Source organism: Dipteris shenzhenensis, chromosome 10 (assembly GCF_047967505.1).
Source record: "Dipteris shenzhenensis isolate YYH24624 ecotype China chromosome 10, Dip_SZ_1.0, whole genome shotgun sequence".
NCBI lineage: Eukaryota > Viridiplantae > Streptophyta > Polypodiopsida > Gleicheniales > Dipteridaceae > Dipteris > Dipteris shenzhenensis.
The window spans coordinates 20,964,559-20,988,786 of NC_141605.1; the positions used below are offsets into that span (position 1 = coordinate 20,964,559).

Below are 24,228 nucleotides of genomic sequence, written 5' to 3' on the forward strand. Positions count from 1 at the left end.
TCTTTCTCAACCATGGTCTCCCGAGTATGGCTGTGTAACTCCTGCCTGTATCTTCGATGTCCACTATATAGAAATTGACGGTGGTGGTCAACCCATTGACAGTGATGGGCAAATCCTCAATGACTCCCAGGGCGGCGAGTGATCGACCATCTGCTACCTTGATTCGAGTGGAGGAATGCCTTGTGCATTTCAAATTCAATTTCTTCATGATTCGGGGCACCATGATATTACATGCAGCTCCCCCATCAACACACACATTTTTGACATGACAATTATCTATGATGACATCTATTGTATGTGGGTTTCGATCAATTTCTTCAAAGATAGAAGAGACCTCTCGTACCTTTCCCTTTTTCTTGCTCCTCCTTGTTGAGAGCCCTTGCTGTAGCTCACGTCTCACCTTAGGGCTTAATGCTATTAGTTGAGGGAGCGTGATGCTCAAAGAACGATGAGCAAGGTCCTAAACGACCAAATAGTCTTCTTGCCCCGAACCGATGGGAAAATTCGAGGGCGACCACTTACTCCTGCGAGATCTTTTAGACTTTTCTGTTGGTGGGTCTGCCATCTCAGCATATGAGGGCTCTAAGAAGGACACCTTCTTCCTAGGGCGGCCCTATCCATGGTTTAGAGAGGGGTTTGAGGTGGTACGACTTCTTTTCCCGAGGTCAAGGATCTCTACATCAGAATCCTCAGAGCCTAATTCACTTAGAGGATTCACCCTTGGAATATTGGGACATTCCGTGCGATAATGACTCTTCTGGTGGCACTCGTAGCACACAACATTGGCACGTTCTCTTGGAGGGCGATTGGATTGATTTCTGATGCCCACCATCTCAAGCTGAAGATCATTCAGGGCCTTGGCTAGGTCATTGACTCCGGGTTCTTTTGCAAGAGGGGCCTCTTTAGCTGGAGGGGCCGAGGGAGTAGAAAAGGGGGGGCTCGTGGGCGAGGCTGGGGAAATCTTCGAGGCAGAGGTTGAGGATATACTCCTTGTTGAGGGTAAGCATCTAAGGGAGGACCATACATTTGAGGTGGAGGTGGTGGATACATCCCTGATGGGGGTGAGAGTATGCCCCTGAGTTAGACCCCCCAGGTTGTTGTTGCAAGAATTGAGGGGGTTGCGAAGGGACAATCATCTTCTTTGAAGCCGGGTTAGACTGCACTTTATCAAACTTTTGAGCAATCTCATGTGCTAGCACCATAGTTTCTGGATTCTCCCATTCAAGCTTTAGGCGGAATTCATCACTTGCTCCTACTACAAGGTAGCCCAATACATGCTAAGTCATTCCAGCTCGAAATCCAGCATTGTCCTCCTGTGTGGCAATTAAACGGTCCAGGAGCACGGCCACTCGATCCACATATCGACGCGCCGTCTCACCTTCTAACTACTTCAAGTTTGCCACCTATAGATACACATTCTCCGGCTCCTCTTCTTTGCTGAAATACTCAATCATCACTGCTGTCAACCTTGGCTAGCTTTGGCAAACATCATCGGCCTACTTCTCATACCACACTTGAGCCAAACCCTCCAGAAATGTGGGAAGAAGCAACAACCATCTATCTTCAGTAAGAAAGTTGAGAGAAACACAACAGCGCTTGAAGGCCACAAGATACTCATTTGGATTTTCTTCAACCCGACCACAGAACACAGGAATGTCAGCCATGCTTGGAAGATGGAAAAGAGAGAGGCGAAATGAGGCTTATCTATTGGCAAACAATGGAAAGAGGTAGCTTGTACTGAAAATCATGTGAAGATACATCTACAAAGCACACATAGGCAGGGTAGGGTGTGACTGGTGTATTGTGAAATATTACACGGGAAGAATCTTCAGCATAGAATAGCTCATAGACAATCTTAAAAGGACCAACCCTCATGATATCGCATCCATCTTCACAAGCGAGGGTTAGAGACACGGCGTTACATGAGGTTGTTCATCAAGGCAAACAAGAATGCCATGACAAATGTCAACAGTTGGAGAGCTTGCACATCACCTTCAGCTTCTTCCAAATCTTGTAGTCGCCATGCTATTTCTTCAAGGGGTGTGTGGTTTGGCATCCTTCTTTTGAGCAATGTCCTTGAGGACCTTTCTGATGATCTTTTGAAGTCGGTAAACTCGTATCAAATATGCCCAACACTTAGTTTCATGATGACCACAACCTTTGCATTCCTTACAAATGATTACCCTCATTCGTGGCTTGCAGCTTTGTTGGGGCGTTGCTTCCACTCGCTTCATGCGTGATTGAAGTACAAGCTTCACGTGCTAAGAAATCAGTAACTAGATTTTGAGCTCGAGGGATATGCTGAATTTTTACCTCTTTAAATTCGTTGCAAAGTTCCAATGCTTGTTGATGTTGTGGAACCAAGCCTTCACTCCGCACCTTCCACCTTCCACTAACTTGTTCACACATAAGTTGAGAATCTCCCTGCACCTCAAGTTGCTTGATGCGATGCTCTTGTGCCTTTTGTAGCCCAAAAATGAGTGCTGAGTACTCAGCTTGGTTGCAAGTACTTGCAGGTGCAGACTTGCTATAACAATACTCCTTACCACCCAGTGAAGTGAGCTTCACACCCACGCCAGTAGCCTTGGTCGAAGGTTTGTAAGCTCCATCAAATTGAAGGATCCAAGATGTCATCACACCAAGACTAAAATCTGGACATCCTAAGTTTCTCGGTAGTCCAAGATAGGTAGAAGGAGAGGGTGGGGAGAATTCAATACTTGAGCCAAACATTCAGCACCAAATAAACTTGCAATCCTTTATTGATAGTTTATCTTTAGACCAAAAAGGATTACAACTTGAAGCCCAAAATGAGGCACAAAGGGTTGATTAGGTACAAAGGGATTCCTTGGTCGAAACATTACCAAGCCAAGCCCTAGAAACCTTTGTAGTGAGATTGAGAATAAACCATTCAAGATGAGCTTATCCACAGGAATTAATAAGCAGATGCACCAAATCTCACCCCAAGCTTGGGGAGCATCCCACCCTTCAAAGAAGGACACCCTTTTAATTACCTCCGAAGCAATAAGTAGCTTGATCACCGCACAATGAGTAGAATTGAAATCAAAGTCCTCCCAGTGTATCACTAGTTCTTCACCTTGAATCATCCATAGTGTATCATCCCACCCATGTCTCCTTGAGCAATGCACTGTACGATTAGTTTTTGCAGATCGACATGAAGATCAAGAAAGAGATCTCGCCCATTGGTAGCCGTAAGGCGCAGAGGACCAGGCACCAAATCCTTAAACTCGTCAAGAAGTGACATAAATATCCACCCTCCTCGTGTGGCGTTCATCCATGAAGTGAACTTGGAAAAGTTCTGAATCGGCGATCTAGTAGGAGATGTGAATAGAGCACATGAAATGAAATACTTTTGCTTTTTACAGCAAGATTAAAATCCCCACGGTTAGAGAGTTACAGTTCTCGAGATTTCAATATATAAGCAAAAATCATTATACTTTCATCACTTCCTACTTGTTGGCCCAATGATAAGTCTCCCTTTTGTGAAGGGGGAGGTCTTGGGTTCAAATCCCACTCTTTAATAAAAAGAGAGGAGAGGAGAGGAGAAGGAGAAGAGAAAGAGAAGGAGGAGAAGAGAAGAGAGAGGGGGGCGCGGGATCTGTTACAGTTTTGTAGAACCCAGAAAAACTGTCTGCGACCAGAAGATGCAGGAGCCCAGAAAACCATCGCGATCTGTCCGCGATGCATGCGAGTGTACACAGTGGATGTGCGAATGCGCGCACGGGAGCACAAATGCTACAGTTCTGAAGCTGCAACCGGTACGAGCAGAAGATTCGCCAGCCAGAATACACGTAGGAACCGCAAGCAGAAAGCAGGCCAACTGGAAATGCAGAAGCAGGGAGGTTTTGCAGCCGTAGAGATAGGGAAGGCATGCAGTTTAGAGGCACAAAAGTAGAGAACTGCACACGGAAGAGGCCGCAGAGCTGCACCCAGTCGTAGGAGTAACAGATTTTACACCACTAGCTATGGAGATTTCGATCCCAGCAGCCATACAATTTCTGTTAACTAGAAAAGAAATTAGGACAAGAGGCTAGATACTAAGCATGGCGACGCTGAAGGGCCATAGATGAAAGGAGAACATGAGGGCGAAACATTATCATGGGAGGGGAAAAGGGATTAGAAGGGGAGGGAATGAAGACGGAGACTATGGCACAAGGGGAAAGGGAGAGGGGGAAGAGAAGCATGTACATGATGGGAGGAGGAATGTAAAGATGGAGACATCAAGGAAAGAGGACCATGCTTTATTTGAAAGGAAGGGAAGGGGGAAATCAAAGTACTAGCTAGTGGCTTTACAAGAATGAGAGTGTCTCATCAAGGAATAGCCCCCTCATTTTATAGCCAAGAGAGAGAGTCTCTCCCAATAAATGCATCCTCCCACATGCATGGTGTGTGTGGAAGAGTCTCCCATGTGGGCTAGGCGGTTACGCACTCTCAATTGTGTGCGATAATGCTTGGCCACATTTTTCCACATATATCACTCCCATATCCCAAGTCTATGATACTCCCTTGGTCTCTTTCCAATTCTATAATACATTCAAACATCTAGGAGGACAAGTGGAGGGTTGGCACAAGGAATATTGCCACCTCATCCTACTTTCCCCATTATTTAACTTGCATCCTTGGACTATCTATACCTCTCCCACATGGGCCTATCCTATATGGAGGGAATAACCCAATATAATGTCCATCTCCACCTGTTTTATATTACTTCTCCCATGGACTTTGGGCCATATCTCACTAAATGTAGCCTAGGTGGAGGGGTGGCACATGGAGGAGCCATGCCACCTTACATTTTTTAATATTACTACCATGGATTATGTACATCACACCTTGTGGGTCCTCTTACGTGGAAGGGTGGCACATGGTCATGCCCTGCCACCTCAACCTTGGGCCCTATGCACACCATATTTTATTATACTATTGCCACACATACAAACACACACTCATATTTATGCCTTTTTCCCTTAGACAAATTTATCCATAACAGTACACACACACACACATGTGCGTGCATATGTATATATACGTATCTCTCTCTCTCTCTCTCTCTCTATATATATATATATATATATATATATATATATATCACGAGTGCTCCAGCAATCCAGCCTGTTGCAAGGAATTTTGTTCAGTATGTAGAGTACACTAGTGATGTTTTTGAAGGAAATGGATGGAAGGACTACTTCAAATGATTTTTTTAACTCTCTCGATTGCTTTCTAAGATCACCAATTCATATTCAAGAATTTTTGAGCTATGCATTGTTTGGTTAGTAGAAGAGGTAATTTACTAATCAGATGTTCTCAACCTACCTGTGGAGTCACTTTAAGAGGCTTCTATATCCTATCATTATGCTTTTGGCATGTTTTGGAAAAAATAATTAGGAAGAGATGAAGCTACTTATGGTCATAAGTGGAGTGTCGTCTTGCAGCAAATAGAGCACATAGCCATTTGATTTATGATCCACTTGTAGGGGGAAAATTTTAGCTCCCTTATATACACTTTGTTTGTGGTGACTTCTAGAAAACTCATAGCCATATGAAGAGATTAATATGGCACATGAGATACATAGGTTATGGAGACCATGCTCCCTACAACAAGAGATGACCCAATAGACATAGATATGAGATATTTGTGTAGCTCATAACAGAGCTACCATGGCACCTGGTTATGTCTTTTGATTTTAAGATTGGGTATTAGCCTTGAGATTTGACTTTTGAGCTTAGTTTAGTATAGTACCCAACAAAGGGCTTTAGTGAGACCTTTGCCTCAGTCCACAAAGGCTTGTATAAGCTACTTTGGTTTTGTACTTTGTCTCAAGATGGGTTGGCCTATCAGTAGCCCTATATCTACAAAGAAGATATTCCCCTCTGATTCTTGCATCTCCCACTATAGCAACAACCCCTCAAAAATCCCCCCTTCAACAAGAGCCCCCTTCAGTTTGGCTCAACCTCAAGTAGCATACCTTGAGATGCAGGTTATGTTAGCAAATAGTTTATTCATTTTTTGTGGATGTTTATTGCAAAGTTTATCTATTAAACATTTCTTTTTTTTACTCCAAATTTGTCTACTCTTCACTATGGAAAGGGGTGTTGTAAATGTCTACTACACACACACACACCGCATGCACACATCGTATGTGCGCGCGCGCGTGCACACACACACACACACACACACACACACACACACACACACACACAAAGGCCAACCCTAGGTCAACACAAATTGCAATAGGCAAGCACTCAACCACTATACATGGTAGCTATAGGGCACATGACCCAAAGTATATCCATGTGCCACTTCGCATTCATGAAGGCACCCCCTCAATGACTCCCACATTCAACTTCTACCCTATAAAGCAAAGATCAAAGGATTCTAGGGCAAAATTTGAACACCAAACCTTCTCTTTTGAGACTTCAAAAAATGCTTTATGGACTTCTCAAGTGCAAACAAAGATATACATTAGCCACGTTAGGAGTAATTTTAAACATGAAGCACCATTTTAAAATGGTTTATTAAGACTAGTTTATCTAAAAATCACTTCAATAAACTTCAACCAAAGAACTCATTTTTCATTATTACTTTGAAACTAAAGTTGTTATGAAGCTGATGTTCGGAACATGTTAAAAATATTATTTCTAATGTCTCTTAAATGTTATGTGCTACCTAAAAGTAAACCACAAGGATATGATATGTACAACAAGACAAATGCCATAGCGCTTTACAGTCTCAAAGGCCTTATACTTTGCACAAGTGATTCATTTTGGCACTAGCAAAATTGATGTTTTACATTAAAGCCATGGCTAGCTACCACTTACATTGCAATACATGGACATTGATATTGGGTGACAAATTGATATATGCTACCACCCTATAATAATGCAACGATTTCTTGCTTCATATTTTAGTGATGTATTTTCTTTGCCATGTGTTGCTTCATTTGGTGGATTTCTTTGAAGCATTGTGTAATACTATGTCATGCAATAGAGAACACTATCATTAAAGTAAAAGTGTGTCAAGAGTTTGTATGCATAAATATGTGTAGTGTGAATTTATCATTTTTGAGATGAAAACATATAGATAAAGACATAAAATAGAACATATATTATAAAGGATTGGATGTTTTTGAATGTACTATCGGTACCATCTCATTTTCCCATGAGAATGCCACGTGTGTGATCATTAGGAAATATTTAGCTATCACTTTGTTAGTTCAGGGTTGTGCATTGATAAGTATTTAGTTTCATAATTTGTAAATATACTATATTGGTAGACAAGATGGGGAATACATGGCTCAAATACTTGTGGCTCAACTTTCAAAATCTGTTTCAATAGTTTTGCATTCTCCAATACTGTGCTAAGTATGATTTTTCCTGCATGTTTAAGAAAAAGGTAGATCAATGTTATAACAGTTGTGCAAAGTGGTGCGAGAGTGGTGCAACAAAAATTTATGTTGAAACCATACATGTTGGAAAATTGGACCATGATTTTTACTTGATGAAGAGGCTATACCCTCAATGCCGTCATGTATCTTAAACATAAAGGAGCTATTATTATAAAAGAAAAAGGATAGGCAAACGACACAGAGAAGTGGGAATCAATGAAATATATCTTTTCAAATAACCCACTTGTATGTTAGATTCATCATTTGTAGAGTAATGAAACCAACAAAAAATTACGTAGATATGGTTGAAAACCTTTAAAAAAAAACAAGTAGTAGATAATGTAACCAACAAAGGCCTAAAATTAGAATGAGGAAAAACAATACTTAGAAGGATAGCATTAAGAGATGGAATTATGGATGGACAATCAATACCACATACATGGTAATCAAGAGAGAGTCAAAGCACACTCACCTCCATCAGTCAAAAGAAGAGCAATTGCCTCTGCATATTTGACCCACACTTCTGGTGTGACAAAGGGGGGGTCAATTACAACAAGATCAAAGGCATGATGCATGTGATCATGGATATCAATTGGATGATTAAAGTCCCACCTCACGAAATTTGGGTAGTCTTTCCATTGTATATCAACCTACAAACATTTGGGCTAAGCTTAGCAAAATGATAAAGTTAATCACCACTATTGTCACAAATTAGCAAAACACTAGCACAAGGGGTCTCATTGCTTGAATGTATAGATTTTAAGGAAAAAGGTATACTCACATCAAATATGAAGCTGCTACTTTTTAAATCACCATCCTTCAAAGAGAAATACAAGCTTGGTGTGGAAAGAAATGCAACCTTGTTTGCATTTTCCTCTATCTCCTGAGCTCATAGCAACACAAACCACTATAAAAGGATCATTATAGAAGACCATATTTCCTATATAAATTTTTAGAAGTAGAACTACAAAAGAAGATTAAAAAACCGTTTTCTTTTTGAGATTGAGCAATGAAACTTCCTTGACTTCCAAATTGATAGATTTAAATGTAGGGCAAAAATACAAAATTGTGCAACTAAGAACTATCCCAATGAATGGTTGCCCAATGCCATGGAATAAGGGAGAGAGAAACATAAAGCTTATAGGAAAAACTTGGATGATTTTAATAAAAATTGGTTTGTACTGAGATCGAGAGCAAAGGATAGGGACCAAACTTCCTACGGAATGAAATGAGAGAAATACCCCTAATAGGATTCTTAAAACATAATTTTGAACTCACACACCCATGGTCCACTACAAAGGGCGCAACTTTCTTAGAGTTATACTCTGTGAGCAAGATTCGAAGAACGGCAACCGGTTCCAGGTAGGCAGAAGTCATAGAGTTTGAGTTGCCTATGCTCGTGAATTTGAAGGACACTCACAAACACAAATTTGAAGGATAACATTGTTTGGCTTTGATTGGCCTTAACTTTGAGAAAGTGAGTCCAGTATCTTATTACATAGGGACTAATATAGAACGTTAATACACTGATTTCGACTAAAAGGAAACTAAGCTTCTCCATTTACCTTCCATTTGTACCACGGAAAAATCTAACCGGGATTAGGAAAGCTTCTGGACATTCTCTGACCAATCAAAAGGGAAGAAAACGGAGCTCAAATCAATCTTTGGAGGTAGTCTGATACAAATTGGTTTGGAGATGTTACCTTGGTAAGCACTGCAATTGTATGGGGAGAGTACCAATACTGGTTGAGGTAGGAATTCTCCGGTGTGCGCAGTAGAAAAGTATTGGGTTTGCTCTTTTTCTTACTCAGCTTCGCCTGCCCACCATCTTGAGGAGACGAATGCTTTGCTTCCAGATCGAGATGCACCATAGCCATTCCGCTGCTGTTTCACCGTTCCTTCGTCGCAATTTTATACTCGCATTGCAATCAACCGACTTCCTTTGTCACTTTTCCTGAACGTCCGTTCCGTCGGTCGCTTATTGCTGCAGGAATCGAGTACACTTTTCAATGGGCACGGCTCTTATTGAGGACGTCGCGATCTACTGATCCGCATTGGGTCGCTCGTTTTGAACGTAATCACGAACACGGTTTTCGAAAGCACGTGTTCTTCTAATGTTTGTTGGTGGACACATCTCAAAGTGCGCATAAGATAGTGGTACCGAGAGCGATGGTTACGATCGTCGTTGTTTGTTTCGATGGGACGCTGGCCGCAAATGTGATAAGGGAGGATATGAATGGGAGTCAACGTAGAAATCGTTGGAATTGGAGAGTGATGAGCGTGAGGGGCAGTGATCGATGGTGGTGTGCAAAGCAAAACCAACTGTATGCTGTGGGATCCAACTGCTAATTCGACTGAAACGCGCAAAGTTTAAACTACTAGGCGCAGCCACCATTAAAATTCAAATAAGTCAAATAACCCATCCCGGGAGAATGATCAACAAGAAAATGACCATGAAGCTACTCGGTATTCCATCAATTCGCCCCACATGTTTCTTGTGATTTCTGGTCTCCGAGATTGCATACTTCTACTCCATCACATAGACTCGATTTTCTACAAAGGACGGTATCTCAAAATGGACGGCTATACCTCCATTTTATTCTTTCTGTGGTAGCCAGCTAGAGACTCATTATCATCTGATTTAGGGATGCAATGTGGAGAGCAATTATCCGTTCGTGGCTGCAAAGAGCTCAAGTTCATTTTGATCTTAGGTGGAAGATTGCATTCTTGGGACATAAGTGTTCCCTTAATGACATGTAGTATTGCCTATGGTCCTTGATTCGTATTACATTTATTCAGAACATTTAGAAGCAAAAAAAGAGCTCTTACTTTCTGCCATCAACGCCTTCCACCCCACTTCAGGTTATTTTGATGCATGAAGTTTGTGATGTCTTGTATTTCTTTGGGGCACAATCATCAAAGATGGCACTAGCTGTTAAGGTCTTATGAGAAACTCCTGTGGAATAGCTTTCAAATTGAACCATCACTAAGTCCTACCCTAAAGGGCAAGCCAAAAGGAAAACAAGAGTTCGAGTGCACTACCCCTATGAATGAAGGATGTGGCAAGTATGAAATAGACCTGTAGCTTGCATGGAGAATGATATGGCAAGCATGCATACAACTAGTGAACTGCTAACAATAGACTTCTAGCTTGCATGGACCTGCGGTTAACTACCAGGCGCAACAATTGAAAATCAGATAAATCAAATAATCCTCCTAGGAGACTAATAAACAAGAAAACAAGAGCGCACTAATGCTCGAGTGCATTGCCCCTATGAATAAAAGATATAGCACGCATGTAAACAACGATTTAACTCCCAAGAGAGCGCAGCTTGCATGGAGAGCATGCCATGTGTTGGCCAATCCAAATTCCAATGGTTGGCATGCCAGATGCTCCCTACGAGGGTAGCTAACAATCTAAATCCTATTTTTCACATTCTTAGTTTTCACCTCTCATGATGCTACATGGCTCTCTTAATACCGTTGATTTTGAACAAAACCGAATGATGTAGGCCTTCTGACTTTTAGCTACATTTCTCTAAGTTTATATTTCTCTAGATTTATCTTTTGCTTTTCTGTGCTAGCTTTTTTGCAATTTGTACATTTGGTGGATGGTGTAAATTTGGCTTTTTTCCAAACTTTTTGTATTTTGTACAGCCACGAATAAGGTACCAATATTATGATCAACACATGAGAGTTTAAGGTGGACCATATATGCTAGTTTAGCACCCTTGTCATAGATTGCTTAGTTGAATGTGTTGCTCTTTATTGGTATAGTATGGCTATCATCCTAAAAGCGAGCCTAGTACATAGTTTGCAGGATCAGTGCTAAGCAACTTGGAAGTACCCTAGCTTGATACAAGTTGTTATCCTTCTCTCTAATTTTTTTCTTCCCCCGATTTTTAGGATATGTGCCAAGGAGGTGCCAATTGAGTTGGAAGTGTGCATTCTTTTCTATTTTACTTTTGTTTCTTATGCATGCATGTATCTTGCAAATTAAGACATATGCCTTTAGATCTACCTTGTGAGTCTCTTGTAAAATAATGACGATGGCCATGAATGTTTCCTCAATGACTTGACTTGCATGCATTGCCTCATAGCTTTGTATGATAACTCTTGCTAACATCAGCGAAGCAAGCAAGAAAGTGCTCACATAATCTTTCAAAACAGACGGTTTTAGAATATTGGCAATGCAATATAATTCTTGCATTGAAAACTAGTGCTTTGCAAGTCTATATACACGGTATGGTAGCCCAAAGAGCTCAGCAAGGTGTAGTGAGCACAAAAGAATCTAGTTTAATTTAACAAGGGTTGATGTGGGAGAGCTTTAGCAATCATAAGCAAGAAGAATGCGGGAAAGCTTTAGCAATCATAAGCAAGAAGAATGCAACTAGCCACTCACAGTCCTGTTGGAGCAATGCACTACATAGGATGGAGGAGAATGATCATGCCTAGACTGAACTTAGGATTGGTAGATTGCACACGTCCCTTATCCAGGGATAGCATTGTCTTCCATTGCTTCTTCCCTTGACTCCCTTAGGTTGTGCTCCCTCTAACTCTAGAGACTCGTTGGTTCAAGGTTTCTCTAGAGTACACCCACAATGCCTCATGAAGTTGGTACTATTGACCTTGACATGTTGTGGAAGGGAGGGATGTGGATGCAAAAGTTGATAGCTAAGCTAGAATGGAATTGGAGCTCTATGCCGCACATAGTGATCATTCATGTTGCGACCCTGTTGATGAGGTTTTTGGAAGGTTACAAAATCTTGATAGCTTGTGTGATTAGCAGGGAGAATGAATCATGGACCATAACTTCCATAGGGGACATAAATGATGAGACGTTTAAGATAGGGTTTATGAGTGCCTATCTAAGTTGAGTTGAAGTGGCATGGAGCATGGTTTGAGTGTATAGGTGGTTGGGTGATGCTTGCACCTTAGCTCTTGTCTACTCATAGGCAGATTTTTTATTGTCAAGTCTTCATAATTGCTTTGATTTTTGATCACTACCAACATGTCTTAATTGCTACAAGCCAACATTCTTTACCTATACTCCCTAGTACATCACTTAGCTTCTTCTCGAGGAGCAATTAAGGTACAAACAACATGCATCAAGCTTGAACTAAGTAGAGTCTCTTCAATTTCCCACAATCATAATGTGTTTACTTTCATTGTCCCCACCAATGCAAATACTCTACTAAGGGATCATGTAATTCGACCCTTCGTTGTTTCCCTCTCCCTAATAGTGCACATACATGGGCTACAAAGAAGACCTTCTCTTTTGTAGATAAAGAGAGCTTCTCTTAAACTAAGTATCTATTCTATGTGGAGCCTAATCCCTTTTTTAGAGATTGTTTTTTAGCCATGCTTTTTTAGAGATTGTTTTTTAGGCATGCTTATACCCATTCCATGAAGGGGGGGTAAGGAAGGGCAATAGCCCCTCCTAAGATATTGCCGAGGGGTTCCAAGGGGACCGGAAACATGCATTAGTACCCCCTTGGTGGAGGTTTGGGGGCAACGCCCTTGAAACCAAAAATACATGAAAATTAGTGCATGAGTTGCTTATCAATTGTGTGGTCAAAATTGTAAGATAAGGTGTGGCTCACATAGAAGGAAAGTAGTGTATATACTACTTGTATCTTGTATCTTCTCACTTGTTGGATAAGAAAGACATAGGACTGGTTGTTTCTCCTTGGATGTAGCCCACACTCGGTGAACCATGTATATTGGTGTCTCTTTGTCTTTTCTATTCTGTGTGCTTTCTATATCATGTATTATATGCATTCTGCTTCTCGCATGGCTACTCTGTTATCACAACGCTCCTAATAATGATTGGTATTAGAGCGTTTATTTGAGCAATGTCCGTTGTTGACTCATTAAGAAGGAGGTTCCTTGTTTAAGTGGGAGCAATGACGAAAGAAGGCAAGTTAAAAATTGAGAAGTTCAATGGCAAGAACTCCCATCATTAGAAGATGCAAATTGAAGATTATCTATCCAAAAGGACCTTTTCTTACCATTAGGTGGGATCACAAAGAAGCCTAAGAGTATGTCAGCTGAAGACTGGGAGGTTCTTGATAGAAAGGCATTAGGAATGATACGATTATGTTTGGGAGCATCAGTGGCTTTTAACGTTCTTGAACAGAAGACAAAAGTTGATGAGCATACTAGATACATTGTATGAAAAACCATCAACTTCTAACAAGTTATTACTCATGAAGCGTCTATTCAATCTGAAAATGTCAGAAGGTGGGTCTATAGATGATCATTTTGAATAAGTTCAATATGAATACAAGCCAAATAAAGTCTATAGGAGTAAACTTTGAGGATGCTCTCTTGATTTTGTGAAGTTGGGATAGCTTGGCCATGGTTGTGAGTAACTCTGTTTTTGGATCAAACACTTTAAAGTTTGATGACGTTGTTGCTGTTCTCCTTAGCGAGGAGATGCGATGGAAAATCATAGGTGAAACATTAGGTAATGCTTTGACTCTTGAGAACCATGGAAGACAAAGGCAGAGACGAAAGAGACCATGACATCACGACAAGTCAAGAAGAAGCAAATCCAAATCCAAAGGGAACCTGGAGTGTTGGCATTATGGGAAGAAAGGACACCTAAAGAAAGAATGTTCGTCATGAAAGAAAAAGGAAGGAGATGGACAATAAGAGAATATGCAGGAAGAAAATGTAGCAGGTAGAGTGTTCAAAGATGCCTTAATTGTTTCATTGGATACTATCATTAATGCATGGGTAGTGGACTCAAGGGCTTCATTTCATGCTACACCTCATAGGAAATATTTTCAAGACTATGTTCAAGGTGATTTTGGAGTTGTTCATTTACGCGATCATGAAGCGTTGAAGGTTGTTATAAAGGGCAAGGTTGTGATAAAATTGCAAAATGAAAACCAATGGTTGCTCTAAAGGAGGTAAGGCATGTTCCTTATTTAAAAAGAAAATCTCAGTAGGACAATTGGATGATGAAGGCTGCACAACTACATTTGCAAGAAATTTATGGAAGGTCATAAAAGGGTCAATGGTAATAGCAAAAGGACCCACAGTAGGTACATTGTATTTATGTACCGGTAATGCTTACTCCTCTATCTCTTTAGCTTCTACAAGAGCAGATACAGCTCTTTGGCATCATAGGCATGGACACATGAGTGAGAAGGGGATGTAGATTCTTCACTCAAGAAAGCTATTGCTAGGTTTGAGGCAGGTTGATTTGGACTTTTGTGAGAACTGTGTTTATGGAAAATAGAAGAGAGTCATATTTCTTAGAGTTGGGAAAGAAAAGAAGAGAGAAAAGTTAGAGCTATTGGATACATATGTGTGGAGTCCTACTGATGTATCATCTCTTGGTGATTCTCACTATATGTTACTTTTATTGACGATGCAACTCGAAAAACTTGGGTTTATTGCATTCAAAGAAAATCAGATGTCTTTGAAACTTTTAAGAAATGGAAAGCTTTGGCTGAGAATGAGGCAAGAAAGAAGTTGAAGGCTCTCAGATCTGATAATGGAGGTGAATATTGTAGAAAAGAGTTTGATAGTTACTATTCATACAATGAGATTTGTAGAGAGAAGACAACTCCAAGAACGCCGCAAGAAAATCTCGTGCCAGAGAGGATGAAGTAGTGAATACAGCTATTTACTTGATAAACAGATTGCCTTCAAGCTCCTTAGATGGTGGCATTCTAGAAGAGGCATGGATTCTGAAGGTTTTTGTTTGTGAAGCATTTGTCCATGTTGATAAGGAAGTGAGAAAAAGCTTGAGGCAAAACCCAAGAAGTGCATCTTTATTGGATATGGAGGTAGTGAGTTTGGTTATCATCTATGGTTCGCTTGCCCATCGATTGGGTATGTTTTTAGTGTAGGTGGAATAGTAGTAAGCTGCATTTCAAAGTTGCAAAAGGTCATTGCAGTTTCTACCACAGAAGGAGAATATGTTGCAGTTACAGAGGCTAGTAACATGAAGATTTGGTTGTAGAGGTTTATGGAGGAGCTTGGGAAGAAGTAATTAAATTACAGCTTGTATAGTAATAGCCAGAGTGCTATTCATCTCGCAAAGAATTTAGCCTTCTATTCAAGAACCAAACATATATAGCTCATATATCATTTCATCCAATCTATTTTAGAGGATGGACAATTGAAGCTGGAAAAGATACACACTAGCTAGAATCCTATAGTTATGTTGACTAATATGGTAACGAGGGAGAAGTTGAGCTCTTGCTCAATTTCAATAGGTCTTCAAGAATAAGGAACAATATGAGGGACAGCCAGATCCAAAGAATTTCAATGAATTTGGTAACAATGGAGTTACTATAATCAGTCTCCAAGTGGGGGATTGCTGTATGTGGAGCCTGATCCTTTTTTTAGAGATTGTTTTTGGTAGTGCTTTGGACCCCAGCATGCTTATACCCATTCCATGAAGGGGGGATAGGGGGGGAAACGCCCCTCCTAAGATGTCACCAAGGGGTTCCAAGGGGGGGTGGTGACATGCATTAGTCCCCCCGGTTTAAGGGTAGCACCCCCAAAGAGTGGTCAAAATTGTAAGATAAGGATGTGGTTCACATAGTAGGAAAGTAGTGGATACACTGCTTGTATCTTGTATCTTCTCACTTGCTGGATAAGAAAGACTGAGGATTGGCTGTTTCTCCGTGGGCGTAGCCCATATTGGGTGAGCCACATATATCACTATCTCTTTGTCTCTTCCATTTTGTCGCTTTTTATATTGTGTATTTTACACATTCTGCTTCTTGCATGGTTGCTTTGTTATCATGTTGCTCCTAACAGTATCAAAGTGATCATTGGTATTTGGAGTGAAGGGTGGCTCCAGATGCATGGGCATTGTACTATGCACACCAAACATGGGTTCCAGGTGCGGAGACTATACCGTAACCTTGGCATCTCATACTTCTCAGGGCCCTTCAAGTTTGGGATTTTTTAATGTACTTGATGACTTCAATCAAATAAAAAATGATATTAAGGGCAGATAGTAGCATTCTAGCTATAGAGTCTTTTGCAATTGCCTTAGTAGGGCATTGTAGTAGTGCTTGTTTGTCTTCTTTGTCACTCATAGTTGCTCACATCTCTAGCTCTTCCTTGGCCCTAACTACTATGATCGACTTCCTAGTCATTGTTTTCTTTATTCTTCTCCACCCACCAGCTTAGATTGCTTAGGGTTTCCAAGCACTTTCACAATACTCATCGGAGTGATCATTCGTATTAGGAGTGAAGGGTGGTTCCAGATGCATGGACATTCTATTGTGCACACCAAAGTTGGGTGCTAGTTGTGGAGACTAAGTGCCTTGACCTTAGCATCTTACACTTTGCTGGGTCTCTTGAAGTTTGGGAGTTTTGAATGTACTTGATGACTTCAATCAAAAACGATATTAAGGGGAGATAGTAACATTCTCTAGCTACATGGTATTTTGCACTTGCCTTAGGAGGGAACTCTAGTGGCACTTGTTTGTCTTCTTCCTCGTTCATAGTTGCTCATCTCTCTAGCTCTTATTTGGCCCTATCTAATGTGACCTAGTTTCTACACCCTTTTCTTTCAGATTTCTTAGTCTTGCAAACCACTTTCACTTCCACTTTCTTATTCATAGTTGCTTACCTTCCTTGGCCCTATCTACTATGACCTACTTCCTAGTCATTGTTTGCTTTACCCTTCTCCACTAGCTCAAATTTCTTAGTCTTTCCAAGAACTTTCACTATTCTCATCTTTAATGACTTTGGGGCTACAACATTTAACCTGCCCTGTGTAGCTCTTGCATTAAGGTTGTGGTTCTAATCGTTAAAGTGTTGTAGTTGGCTATGATTGTTAGAAGGGGCCATCAAAATATATATCAAGTCTTCTAATTTCTTTTGGGTGATAGTTCTCACTTATCCTTTAGATTATCAAAAGTAGAATTTCCAGTCTCCACGATAGAGTTGCACTAGGGTCTCAAAAGGGCCTTGGAAGGAATGGATTGGGGGAGGAGTAGTGGGATAATGAAAACCATGGGTTGGGTTTAAAAGAGTTATAACGACCTACCCACATAGCTTCATGTCTTAATTGAACCCACCACTTATCATCTTGTCACCTTTATATGACACCGAAAGCGATGGTTGCAATCGTCATTGTTTGTTTTGATGTGACACTCATTGCAACTGTGATAAGGGAAGATATGGACAAGTTGTGCAGTAGAGACTATTGGAACTGCATACTGATTAGCATGGAGGGAATGAAGCATTGACAGTGGTGTGCAAAGAAAAACCAATTATAAGTGGGATGGTCATCGTACTAATTGCTTCGACTGAAATGCAAAGTTCAAACTACTAGGAGCATCCACTAAAGTTCAAATAAATCAAATGATCCCCCTAGGAGAATGATAAAAAAAAAACAAGAGCTTGAGAGCTTGAGTACAATGCCCCTATGAATGAAGGAGGGTGTGGCAAGCATGCCAACAACACCCTTGTAGCTTGCATGGAGAATGATATGGTAAGCGTAACCAATTAACTACCAACAATAGACCAAAAACTTGTAGGACCTAAATTAACATTAGGTGCAACCAGATAAATCAAATATTCCTCCCAAGAGACCAATAAAAATGAAACAAGAGAGGATTAATGCTCGCGTACATCGCCCCTATGAATAAAGGATATGGCACACATGTAGACAACTAGTTAACTCCCAAGAGACGTGCAGCTTGCATGGAGAGCATGCCAATTGTTGGCCAACCCAAATTCCAAGGGATAGCATTCTTGATGCTCCCTATAAGGGCAGTGCTAACAATATAAATCCTAGATTTCATGTTCTCATTTTTCACCTCTAATGATGCTACATGGCTCTCTTGAGAATGTTGATTCTAATCACAATCTAACAATGTAGGCCTTATGACATTTTACCTTTTCTCCAAGTTTCTATTTTGCCTTTTTGAGCTACCTTTTTTCTTTTGTACATTTTATGGATGGTTTACATTTTGCTTTTTCTCAAACTTTTCACATTTTGTATAGCCATGAATTGAGGTACCAACATTATTTGACCAACACATAAGAGTTTAAGGTGGATCATAAGTCCCCTTGAATAGATTGCATGGTTAGAATGTCATGGGGTTGTTCTTATTGATATAACATGGCTATCATCTTACAATTGAGCCTAGTACACAGTTTGCAGTGCTAAGCAACTTGGAATTACCCTAGCTTGTCGCAAGTTGTCATCCTTTTCTCTTTTTGATTCTTGCTCCCATTAAAAGACAAGTTCCAAGGAGGTACAAATTGAGTTGGAAGTGCTCTGTTAATTTTGTTTCCTATGCATGCATTCCTTGTGCAAATTTAGACATATGCCTTTATATATATCATGCGTTTTCTTCTTCTTTGGGCGGATCTTAAGCGAAATGTCCAAAGGCAATGCAAATCTAACATTGATCCTACCTGCTCGTGATCTCAATTCTCTACCGAAAAAGACAGCCATGTGGACACTAAAGCATAATGTGGTCATAAAAAATGTTAAGGTAAGGCATGATGACGCTAACTTTGGGAATCCCATCAGAACTAATCGCATCCACTTGTGGAAGAGGGTAAAACAAGGAGTGAGGATTCTTTATGAGTAGCCAAAAAGCTCTAATCTTGGCAAAGAGTCGATGATAAACAGGACAGATCGAGAAATTTTAATGAAGAGTGAAGTGACCTGCTTATCCTCCTTTACAAGCTCAAAACTTGAAGAGAAGGGTTTTGAAAAATATCTTTTTGGAACCAAGCACCAAAGGGCTAGCCTTTAGCACTAGGAAACTTCGTCCCAATAATCAAACATAAAAAAGGTGTAGGGTGGGGTGTCTAGAGGTAAGGCAGCAAGCAACCAACCCCAACCTGTGAGACCCATGAATGCGAGCAAAGGGTGGTGAAGCTCTAAACTTTACATCCTTTTGAAGCTACATCAACTCATCTTTTGACAGTGTGCATGTTCTTGTGACCGACGAAAGTGGCTGAGGATTGATGGAATGGGTAGCCATTCATCAATCAAGGGTGGAGGGCTGCCTCAAACAATATGAGAATCCTTTTGTTGCTTGTAAGAGAAATGGGAAGAGAGGGTCTAAAGGAAAGAAAGGATAGAAAGGAGGGGCTAAGAAGGAGAGAGAGGAGGGGAGGGGTTGTGAGGTAGAGGGGGAGGGGTTGAGAGGGGGAGAGAGGAGGGGAGGGGCTGTAAGATAGAGGGAGCAAGGGAGGGAGGGAGAGGGAGGAAAGGACGGGCTGAGAGGGAGGGAGAAGGGCGAGGGGCAGGGGCAACCAAAGAGGCATGGAGGGGGCAGATAGCAAGGGAGAGACAAGGGGCAAAAGGGGGAAGTAGTTGGTGAGGGAGAGGGGAGGAGGGGCAAGTAGTAGGAGCACGTAGCAGGGGAGGGGAGAGAGGGGGGGGCAAGCAAAGGAGTGGAAGGGAGGGGTGGTAAAGCAAGTAGCAGGGAGACCAAAGGAAGCATCGAGATGGTGGAGGGAGGGGCACGAAGAGGCAGTAGGGGGATGGGGAAGGCAGGAGCATGGCATGGGGCAACATGTAGGGAGGGGGAGCAGTGGGGAGAGGTGTAGCTTCTTCAAGAATTGATTGTGTTTTGATCTTCTTGTAGAAGCTATGGCCTTGGATTTGTTAGTGCTAGCTAAAGCGTATGGGATAGCAACAAAAGCAAGAGGCCTCTAGGCATATTAGACACAGACTAGGCATGTTCGACTATCGGGACAAGTATAACAAGGGCGTATGGAGTGCCATGAGCACTACCCTTTTTAAAAAAATGCTACACTCAAAATTCTTTTTGTTCCAACTCACATACCACACTCACACACACAAGAGAGTGGGCACAACCCTAGAAATAGCACTTGGCTAGGTTATTCTCAAGGGGATTTAAATGCAAACAATGGCAGATAGGAACAGCTTGACCAAGACACAACCCATTCAATGCCATATGTGTTAAGGGCCACGCCCAACCAATGAGTGTCCATATAAGGGGCAATCGAATCGGCTGATCACATGTGCACCAATGTTTAATACACCACCGCCATTGTGCACTGGGTGTGGTGTGGTGTGGACCATCTTTTTCAGGATTGCTCGATGAGATGATCATCTAAGTCCACAAGCCTTAACTTGTTAAGCGTTGAGAGAGGCCAAGTGTCATCCGTATCCTTGAATGTAATCACGAGCTTGCAAGCTAAAGCCCTTAATAAAGAGCTTTGCAAACAAGCCAAAAGGGATAAAGCTAGTGCGTCATAACCTAGGGAGGCAATTGAACTAGCACGAGTAAGCAACTAGGGTGCAATGAAGATTGGGTCATCATTCAAGATAGCTACATCATCTTCTTTTGGTGGTACTTTCTCAAATGGAGGCTTTCGTGGTCATGGACTTCACTCAATAGCCATGAAATGAAGCTATCCTAAGTAGGCCCTTCTTGTGTTTTCAATGAGCTTTATGCTCATTTTAGTTATGATGGGAGGTGCCCATCTTGTTTCGTCAGTAGTGAGGGTCATTGATTTCTTATACTTGAATACATTGTAAAATTGCATAAGCTAGTGCAAAGAGCTACATGTTCAAGGATGTGTCATAATGTGGTTAAATCTTATCTATTATTTTGTTGACTTGTAATTTGTGTGAAGGTGTCTATCTAGGGTAATGATATGTAAGTAAATGGTTAGTTTGGATTTTCGATGTGTTGGTGTGATAACAGAGGGCTCAAATCGCATTCAAACACCACCAATAACCTTGATGAAATGGCTGATGTAGTTAGTGTTAATTATAATGAGGTGATCGTTTTTACACTTGGAGTCAAATAAAACAAGTTAGACTTAAAGGAGTAAGTACCATGTTTATGTGTTTCTTTGTACATCTTGCATTCGAATTTACATCTCACTAGAGATGCACACGCATTAGAAATGTGGAGATTTTTGTTCTTTGGTTCCAAGAAAGTGAAATTGAAATGGAATGTAGTGACATGGCGGTGTATATCTTTAATGTGTCCAGGGACACACGTGTGCGCATATATATACACACATATACATACTAGACAAACATTCTCCCTAGAGTTGGAAGTCCAAGGTTGGTTATTAAAAAAAAAACCTGGATTGTAATAAGCAGGTCACCTCTAGTTGTCGCCTCCGAGCTAACTTGACCTTTAATGTGTCCAGGGACACACGTGTGCGCATATATATACACACATATACATACTAGACAAACATTCTCCCTAGAGTTGGAAGTCCAAGGTTGGTTATTAAAAAAAAAACCTGGATTGTAATAAGCAGGTCACCTCTAGTTGTCGCCTCCGAGCTAACTTGACGATCGAGAAGGGCCACATGTTAGGCATCCAAGACGAAATGTGAAAAGATTCCGGGAATGCCCTCCTGTAACCTTGGCCAATGAAGCACGTCCCTAAAGCTTGCTAGAAGGGTAAAACATGGTGTGCCTCCCTTGAGCTACCAGTTCACCTGTGGTCTTGTTGGTAACATCCACAACAACGACGAACACTTTCGTTCCAGCCTTCAAAACCCTAGCATCAATCTCCAATTCGTCCTGCGTGCACACACAAACATGTGACCCCCTGATTTCGGAATAGAAACCTTGCAGAATCTGAAGTAGACGAGTTCACCGCCTGCTTTGAGGAGAGGAACATCCCCCACAACTGCTAGAATTTGGACAAAAAGCTTTCTGCATCTGAAGCGCTACGCCCTGAAAGAAGTCTGCGGAATCTTTTAAGTTGACTTCCAAATTTTTGTAGGCATTGATTGCTGACGACTACTATCTACTTACCACAAGCAATGATTAAAGAAAACTGTGTGGTCCTTACATCGATCCGTGCAGCAGAAATGTATGAGACGTTCAGATTGACGGACAACCGAGCGAGGCCATCGAGGGCTTTGAAGGCAGCGGCGCCAACGTTGTCAACGAGGCTAGCGATGGCGCCGTCATGGAGGAGCTGGGCCGAGTTCTGCAAAGCAGGGATGGCAAAGAGGTCAAGGAAGGCAAAAATAACAGACTGGGAGGGGAGGGAATGCGGGGAAGGGAGGGGTGGGGGTTCTCACAGCGAGGCGAGGAGGGACGCGGAGGGAGCAGACGAAGCGGCCGGGCTGGGAGAGGAGGATGCGGAGGGGCTGGAGGACGAGGAGTTCATGGGATTGGGGGGGGAGGGAGGGGGGAGGATTGGAGAAGAGGGACTTGGAGTGGATCCATTGAGCTACGAGATCACGAGGTGAACAGATCGAAGAAGAAGAAGAAGAGGCTGATGAAGAAGAAGATGATGAACAACAACAAGTAGATGTAGACGAAGAAGATGATGCAGATGAAGAAGACGACGACCATGAAGAGCATGAAGAACCCATCCCTCACGGGTGCATCACCACCCCTTGTCCTCACCATTCTTGTTAACCCCCCCTTCACTAGATTCACAATGCTCATCATATGGAAGCATCTACACTCAAAATTGCCTCACATGCACCATGGGCACGGTGGTCTATAATAGACCTTATTTGGCCTTTGTCTCATGTTTTGATGGATTTTTATTTTTGGGACTCGCATGCATCCATGCAAATACAATACTATCTATACTCTTCCATTGCTGAGGATCCTTTATGTTGCACATCCAAAATTTATCCCAACACCTTGAATACACTTCTTCATCTGTAGCATTTCGTCGAATGCAAACTGGTGCCCCATATTGTACAAGTATCTTTTTGTAATTCTCTGATGTCCTATTCACGTCTACGTCACTTTCTGCAACTCCAAGCGATATTAGGTAGATTGAGTCTGGTGGCCGAATAAGCACAAAATCACCATGCTTGACATCCACCAATGGCTTAAATGCATCTTTGGGCCTTTTTTGTGAAGGCCCACAAAAGTGGTCCTGGAGTTCTTCCAACTCTTCAAAGTCATCCTTGTCATCCATTGCAATAGATGTTCCTTCACCATGTGTCCTTGGCCAAAAATATTTGAACATTGCCTCTTCTTGCACATTTGGAATTTGTAGAGCACCCACCATATTTTTCCAATACTCAATCACAAGTGTTATATACCGTGTGAACTCAGCATCTGGACCTTGTGATGTTGACCATTTTTCCCAGTACCTTAGGTATCCTTTAATTCCTCCTACCACCTCTTAGTGATCCTTTATGTATTCAAACATGGGTACTAGCATTGGGGATCGCTGTTGGAAGCATGGGCTCCCCAGAATTATCCCTCTTCCACAATTCAATGCCACCTTCTCTCGATAGCCACTCAATCGACTTTGGATGCATCTTGTACTACATGTTTGGCATGTTTCCTTTCATATAAAACCTAAATTGTAGTGGCTTTGAATGTCCCACCAATGCATCCTTTCCATTACACAAGAAGCCATCGATGTAACACAATGCATCAAGGATGTGGATTATTAGGAATGGTATAGGCCTTGAAGAATGACACATTTGAAAATGATGCATCAAGTGTGGGAAAGTGAAAGTCATGCTTGTTCTGAGCTTCTCAGAGAATTGGCTAAACATGGCATCACTGTCCTCATGTGATGAGCCACCATAAGAAATCCCAGTTGTATCATCTTGAAGGTCCCTCTTGCTACCAAAATGTTGATTGAATTCTTGCTTGGGATGAAATCCTTGCTAGAATCCTCTATTCCATCAACTCTATCTGGTTCATACATGTTATCACCCATGTGTTCGTCATCTAGAAATGGTCTTCCATCCTAAAATGAGAGTCTCTTGATAGGCCACCTCACCAAATTGACACAATTTAGATCATGACTTAGAGTTGATGATGCATCGGCGTTGTATGCCCTATCCACCACTACACCCATGTTAAGGTCTCCTAGTAGTTCAAAATCAATAGCCTCAT

General features: G+C 41.6%; 2 protein-coding genes across 2 annotated transcripts; both read right to left on the reverse strand.

The window, feature by feature from the left end:
- Window positions 1-7,216: 7,216 nt before the first annotated feature.
- On the reverse strand, window positions 7,217-9,277 carry LOC147897541 (uncharacterized). Its single transcript, XM_087380041.1, has 4 exons — window positions 9,104-9,277; window positions 8,182-8,283; window positions 7,873-8,050; window positions 7,217-7,389 (listed from the first exon to the last, which is right to left on the reverse strand). The coding sequence occupies exons 1-4, from the start codon at window positions 9,275-9,277 to the stop codon at window positions 7,217-7,219; spliced, it is 627 nt and encodes a 208-aa protein (XP_087236167.1).
- Window positions 9,278-21,545: 12,268 nt separating this feature from the next.
- LOC147897542 (uncharacterized) lies at window positions 21,546-22,795 on the reverse strand. The gene is made up of 3 exons (XM_087380780.1): window positions 22,431-22,795; window positions 22,196-22,336; window positions 21,546-21,921 (listed from the first exon to the last, which is right to left on the reverse strand). Exons 1-3 carry the CDS (start codon window positions 22,725-22,727, stop codon window positions 21,781-21,783), a joined length of 579 nt encoding a protein of 192 aa, XP_087236906.1. The 5' UTR covers window positions 22,728-22,795; the 3' UTR covers window positions 21,546-21,780.
- Between the last annotated feature and the right edge of the window lie 1,433 nt (window positions 22,796-24,228).

What these genes read in the sequence shown, in the direction of transcription:
- LOC147897542 (XM_087380780.1), bottom strand. Translation starts at nt 22,727, where the DNA reads ATGGGTTCTTCATGCTCTTCATGGTCGTCGTCTTCTTCATCTGCATCA. An exon ending in GCGTCCCTCCTCGCCTCGCT is followed by an intron (nt 22,337 to 22,430) that starts GTGAGAACCCCC and finishes CCTGCTTTGCAG; the next exon opens with AACTCGGCCCAGCTCCTCCA. An exon ending in TTTCTGCTGCACGGATCGAT is followed by an intron (nt 21,922 to 22,195) that starts GTAAGGACCACA and finishes GTGTGCACGCAG; the next exon opens with GACGAATTGGAGATTGATGC.
- LOC147897541 (XM_087380041.1), bottom strand. Translation starts at nt 9,277, where the DNA reads ATGGCTATGGTGCATCTCGATCTGGAAGCAAAGCATTCGTCTCCTCAA. An exon ending in CAATTGCAGTGCTTACCAAG is followed by an intron (nt 8,284 to 9,103) that starts GTAACATCTCCA and finishes CTATGAGCTCAG; the next exon opens with GAGATAGAGGAAAATGCAAA. An exon ending in GTAGCAGCTTCATATTTGAT is followed by an intron (nt 8,051 to 8,181) that starts GTGAGTATACCT and finishes AAATGTTTGTAG; the next exon opens with GTTGATATACAATGGAAAGA.